General features: G+C 55.5%; 1 protein-coding gene across 1 annotated transcript; it reads left to right on the forward strand.

The window, feature by feature from the left end:
- Nucleotides 1–3,357: 3,357 nt before the first annotated feature.
- LOC133044365 (calmodulin-like) lies at nucleotides 3,358–4,135 on the forward strand. Its single transcript, XM_061125750.1, has one exon. It carries the CDS (start codon nucleotides 3,550–3,552, stop codon nucleotides 3,997–3,999), a length of 450 nt encoding a protein of 149 aa, XP_060981733.1. The 5' UTR covers nucleotides 3,358–3,549; the 3' UTR covers nucleotides 4,000–4,135.
- Nucleotides 4,136–6,310: the final 2,175 nt, after the last annotated feature.

A 6,310-nucleotide genomic window follows, 5' to 3' on the forward strand; every position in this document is an offset into this window, starting at 1 on the left:
CCCAGTGGGGCCCCAGTGGGGGCAGCAGGCTGGAGCCAGAGGGCGGGGATTGCCTTGTGGGCAGCAGTGACCCCTAAACAGTGTCTTTTCCCTCTTTTTGGAGTGGGTATCCTGGGTAAGATCGGGGCAGGGCTGTTCCCGGGGAGACTGGCTCAGGCGGGCGGACAGGCAGGTCCCTGCAGGTCTGGGAGGCAGAGGAGCCTCAAGACCCGTCCTGCAGGTTCCTGGTGTTTTGCTCACAGAACCCAGACAGCAGCGGGGCGCCGTGTCCGATCCCTGGGAAGTGGAGCCACCCCCGACCTGGCTCTGCACACCTCCCCCGCACACTCAGCCATATACATTTGCACGCGCATGCACGCACACACACACTTATGGCTACTGAGTATGCGAGTTCCCTGCCCCGAGGGCCTCAGGACTCACCTGGCCAGCCTGGAAGAGGTTTCCTTCCTGTCCCAGCCTTCTCCATCACCTTTCCTCCTATAGGACAGGGATTGGGAGAAGTCGAGTGTCCCTGGGAGACAGAGGTCGGGGGCAGGAGTGGACGAGGCTCTGGAGGGCAGGCTTGCTGGTCCACCTGCCGGAGTCTCCTCTGCCTCCCCCTTCCCTCTGCTCCAGGCTCTCCTTCCTCTGCAGACCGAGCACCCCTCCGAGCAGCAGGCACCCCATCCTGCGCCCCTGTGGGGACTATGGCGTCCCTGCTGGGTCTGTAGCCCCTCCTCCCTCCTCCTGTGCCTGAGGGCAGCCCAGGGTGTGGCAGCCCCCGTCTCCTCATCCTCAGCCCCCAGCCTCCCAGGCGGCCATCCTTGTCCCCTTACCCGCTGGCCTTGAGAGCAGGATCCTCTTCCAGTGAATACTTCTAGAAGTGTTGGTTCACACCAAATGCAAACATGAGGACTGCATAGTCAGGTTTTTCCAGTTTTTCATGTATGGTTGTGAGAGTTGGACCATAAAGAAGGCTAAGCACCAAAGAATTGATATTTTTGAATCAATTGGTGTTAGAGAAGACTCTTGAGAATCCCTTTGATTTCAAGGAGATCAAACCAGTTAATCCTAAAAGAAATCAACTCTGAATATTCATCGGAAGGACTGATGCTGAAACTGACGCTCCAATACTTTGACCACCTGATGCAAAGAGCTGGACTCATTGGAAAAGACCCTGATGATGAAAAAGATTGAAGGCAGGAGGAGAAGGGGACGACAGAGGATGAGATGGTTGGATGGCATCACCCACTCAATGAACATGAGTTTGAGCAAACTCCAGGAGATAGTGAAGGACAAGGAAGCCTGGTGTGCTGCAGTCCATGGGGTTGCAGAGTCAGATATGACTGCGTGACAGAAAAACAACAAAACACAAGGTGGTCATGGAATAACAGCACCTTCCGTTGATCAAAGAAGCTTCAAGCTTTGATCCTAAGAGGCCTGATCAGATACAAGGACTTATTATCCTATCTCATAGCTGAAGATACAGACACACAAACTACGTCCCCAAATCAAGGATGGAATTAGAACCCAGAGTTCAAGTCTCCTGACAGTATCTGCAAAGCTCTCCACTTACAGTGCAGAATCAGCAATAAGAGTAAATGAGATGAGAAGAAAAGGAAATTTAAAACATAGATTTATATCTTCAAATATTCTTTAAAAATAAGCAAGGGAGCTGGACTGGTCCCAGTAACCAGTGGCCCCACCCTCCCCACCTGGCGTATGAAGCTGGTCTCCCAGGAGAATCCACACCCTCCACCCAAGACAGTCGTCAGTTTCATTGAGAAATTGATTGCTCATTATGTATTGGCCTCTGCACTCTTCTGCTCTGAGATGAGATGGTGATCGTCTTCATGATGTCTATGTGCGCTCAGTCGTGTTTGACTCTTTGCAATCCCATGGACTATAGCCCGCCAGGCTCCTCTGACCATGGGATTCTCCAGGCAAGAATGTTGGGATGGGTTGCCCTTTCTCCTCCAGTGGATCTTCCTGACCCAGGGACTGAGTCCTGGTCTCTTGTGTCTCCTGCCTTGGCAGGCGAGTTCCTTACTACTGAGTCACCAGGGAAACCCTTCATGTGAGGAGTTGGGCAACCAGAAGGTTTCCCGTCTCTTTCTGCATCTGGGTCCCCTGGACTCAGGGTGGCTGGGGGTGGATGTGCAGGGCTAAGAGGTGGAGAGGTATTTGCCCAGCTGCCCTCTAGGGAAGGACAGAATGCTGTCTGATGGGCTGAACCAGAAGGAGTGGAATTTACTAATTTCTCAGGAAGACAGAAGCAGCCTGCTCTTTCACTGGAGGCATAGCTGGGGCAAGTCAGGGGATTTATAGGGATCTTGAGGGAATTTGCTTGAGAAAGTTACCATGGGGGCCCCAGGGCAAATGTCCCTTTACAGCCTTGGATCTCAGGGATAAGGACTTGGGTATGGTCCCCAGAGCCTGAGGTCTTGGTCTAAACTCTGCTTCAGAGCAGTGGGCAGAGATGAAACAGATAAGACCATGCAGCCCGGGACTTTTTCTGCTTCAGTTCAGTTCAGTTCAGTCGCTCAATCGTGTCCGACTCTGTGCGACCCCATGCTTAGGGCTGACTTAATAAAACCATAAGGCAGACCAAGTACACAGCTTCAGCCAACCCCTTCTACATCCTCCCGCCCCTGGCATCGTTGGGGGCTGCCCGATCCAGCCCAACTCTCTCAGGCAGGACCCCTCTGGAGTTATAAGTGAAGGGTCCCCGCCTTCCTGGGGTCTCTGTAGAGAACCCGGGACTTGGGACAGAATCAGAGAAGCTAGAGGGGAGCTAGAGGAGAGGACCTTGAGGGATACTGGAGGCTTCCTCTCACCTCTGAAATCATACTTCAAACATTCACTTCATAAATGAATCTCAGCAGTACTTGCAGCAGGCTCTGCCTGCCCCAGCTCCGCCTTTCTCCAAGCCAAAGGCAGGCAGATGCGTCCCCACCTGAGGACCTGCTGGCCACTGTGGACTGAAGAGTGATGATGCCCACAGTGCATTCTGGGAGAATCCCACTCAGCTCTACCACCACAGCCCACCCTGCAGGATGGGGGCTGGACAGCCCCAGAGAGAACAGGAACACTGGCCACAGCCCTCCTGGTCCTCAGGGCTGTGGGAGGCTCCTCTCCCCTCCCCATGCCAGTCTCTAAATTTGGAGAAGTTGTCTTGAGCCCCCCATCTTGAGCTTGGCTGGACTGTGAGAGTGCCGTGGGCACTGTGCTCTGCTGCTGGGGTGGGCGAGGCCTGGCCACATTGGTTCTCTGCAGCCTCTCCTGGGGCGGGCCCGCCTCTCCAGTTCCTGCATTTCTCGTCTGTCTGCAGTCCGCTGTCCCTCCCTGGGAGGAGGATCTCGCCCCGGGACGTGGGGTGGGTGGGGAGAGTCCTCCTCCCTTTGCTGGGATGCACAGAAAAGGAGGGGGTTCCCAGCAGTGGCAAGGCTGCCGCCTGAGCTGTGTTCTCAGACACACACAGCCTTGGTCTCGAGCTGGTCCCAGCTCTGACGTGAGCCCCTCGAGCAGGTTGACAGCGAGCTGGCAAGCTCCGTAGCAGGTGCGAGCAACATGGCAGAAAAGCTGTCCGAAGAGCAGGTGGCGGAGTTCAAGCAGGCCTTCGACAGATTCGACAAGGACAAGGACGGCACCATCAATGTGCAGGATCTGGGCACCGTGATGGAGGAGCTGGGACTGAAGCCGTCAGAGGCTGAGCTGAAGGGGATCATCTCCCAGCTGGACACGGACAACAACGGTGTCATCAGCTTCCAGGAGTTCCTGGGAGCCATGGCCTCAGAGCTTCAGACCTCGGCCACGGAGGAGGGCCTGCAGGAAATCTTCCGTGCCTTAGACCAGGACAACGATGGCTACATCAGCGTGGATGAGCTCAGGCAGGCCACGTCCCAGCTGGAGGAGAAGATGTCTCAGGACGAGCTGGATGCCATGATCCGGGAGGCAGACGTGGACCAAGATGGCCGGGTGAACTACAAGGAGTTCGTGCGCATCCTCACCCAGAACTGAGGCCCCCCCGCCCCCTGCCTGCTCTGCTGCCCCCTGCCTCCACCTGACTCTGGTCCCACTGCTGGGTCAGGCCCTGCTTCCATGTGGGGACAGTCAGTGGTAGGCGGGAGGGGCTTCCCCGTGGCCTGGGGTCTGATCTGCCCAGCCAGACAGAGAATGCTTGAGAGATGGGGGTGCTCCCTACCTTGCAGAGCTGTTGTGAGGAGACCCAAAGCGATGCACCGGTTGGAATAAAGGGATGTGAGCTCCAAGGTGTACGGCTGTGCTTGAATGGGGGTAGAGGTGGGCTGGGGTGGGTGGGGGTTGGGTGGGGTTGTTGAAGGGCCCCAGCGGGGGCATGTGGGGTTCTCTTGAGCCTCTCCCCATTCCACTCAGCCCTAGTGGGGGACCCTAGGACTCAGGAGGCCCCTCTTTGATGCCCATGGTTGAGGAGGGTGGGGGGAGCACTATGGGTGGGATGGGGCAGATGGGACTCAAGTGCCTGCCTGAGCTCCCATCAGAACCTAGGGCCAGAGTCCAGACCAGGGCTGGGACACGCCTGCCCCACTGGTGATGTTTATTATGCTTTGCATGTAGCCAGCTGAAAGAAAACTCTGTGTGTGTGTGTGTGTGTGTGTGTGTGTGTATGTCCTGCATTTGAGATATGGGGAATTCTAGAGCCAAGTTGGGAGCCCTGGAGGACCAGCCCTACCTTACATGAAGGAGGGCGGGATGGTCAAGAAGTGGGAAGGACCAGAGATGCTGAGGTGGGGTAATGGGAGGGGGTCACACTTGAGGGGCGGGGGGTGTTTCCCATCAGATCCTAGAAAGACTTGGCTCAGGGAGGAAGATGCCCCTAAACCCTTCAGCTCCAGCCCTTCGGGGCCTTTTGGGGTTGGGGCTCTGAAGCAGCTCCCTGGGTGTGCGTGTGCCCACAGAGGAGCTGGGGAGAGACCAGAAGTCAGAGATGGGAGGAGCAGCCCCCCTTCCACCCTCTGAGGTCACGCTGAGGTGCCATCGGAACTTGGATCTTTGCAGTGTTGCCGTGAGGTTTCTAAAAACCATCCTGGCCAGAGCCAAGGCAGAGGTTCTCAGTGCAGGGTGGGGATAGACAGAGTCCGCCTACCTGGGGGGTTATTGCAAAATACCTGCCCAGCCCTTTTCCCTCCTCTCTTCCTATTCGAGGGCGAATGACAGAGCAATGTACCCGTGCAGAGGGGGTGGGGCCAGGCCATCGGGGTGTGCTGTAGCACCCATGAAGTATTCCCACTTGGGGATATTTTCAGTGGGTCACTGGGGCCCCATGACATCACACCTGCTGCATGGTCCATCCTAGCCCTGTCCTCGGGGTCTCCCTGCAGTCCCCTGCTCAGGCCTGGGCTAGAGTGGGGAGGAAGACAGAGAAGAGAGGCAGGAGCTCTGGTCCCTGAGAGTTCCCAGGGCGTGAGCGGGTGTGGCTTCTGGTGGAGATAAGAGGAAGATGAGGAAGGGGGCGGAGGCTGATCCCCCCTCCCGAGATCTCAGGAGTGGGGCGTCCAGGATGGGGGTGGACCCCCCCAGAGAGTCCCCATCCTCTTAGGGATGCAGGTCACAGAAGGTGAGTTTCTAAATGAGAGATTCCTAAATGCCAAGCTGGTCCAGGGCGAGGGGCTTCAGGCTCTGCGTGGAAACAAGGAAAATAAAGATGTTTTGGATGAACTTGATGTATTTAGTTTTTAAAGTTCTGAGAATATGCTCTTTCTATAGTTCAAATGTCCTTTCTTTAACGAAATGACTCCGATGGCAGATTTTTTTTTGATCCCTTTCACGTACTTCCTTTGAAACATGGGGAATCCCATGTTAATTTTGACATCTTACTGTCCTGCAAGGCCCCAACCTTTGAGAAGAACATCTCCAGCCTGTGGCACATAAAACTGATCTTCTTCCCTTAAAAAAAAAAAAGAAAAGAAAAAAACAATTCTTCTGACTTTGAAGAAGCATGAGGCTCATACCTGGGAAGAGCAGACTCCAGGACTGCGGGGGAGGAGGGGAGGAGGAGAAGGGTGGGGAGGAAAGAGGAGGAGAGGAAGGAGGGAACCCGGAAGCACTTAGTTCCCTAGGCTGGCTGGTGCTAGGATGCTAATGTACATGTGTGTTTAGTCACTTCAGTTGTGTCTGACTCTGTGACCCTGTGGACTGTAGCCCTCCCTCTGTCCAAGGGATTCTCCAGGCAAGAATACTGGAGTGGGTTGCCATGCTCTCCTCCAGGAGATCTTCCCCACCCAGGGATTGAACCCAGGTCTCCTGCATCTTCTGTGTTGGCAGACAGATTCTTAACCTCTGAGTCACCGGG

The sequence above is a fragment of the Dama dama genome, chromosome 23, assembly GCF_033118175.1.
Source record: "Dama dama isolate Ldn47 chromosome 23, ASM3311817v1, whole genome shotgun sequence".
Taxonomy (NCBI): domain Eukaryota; kingdom Metazoa; phylum Chordata; class Mammalia; order Artiodactyla; family Cervidae; genus Dama; species Dama dama.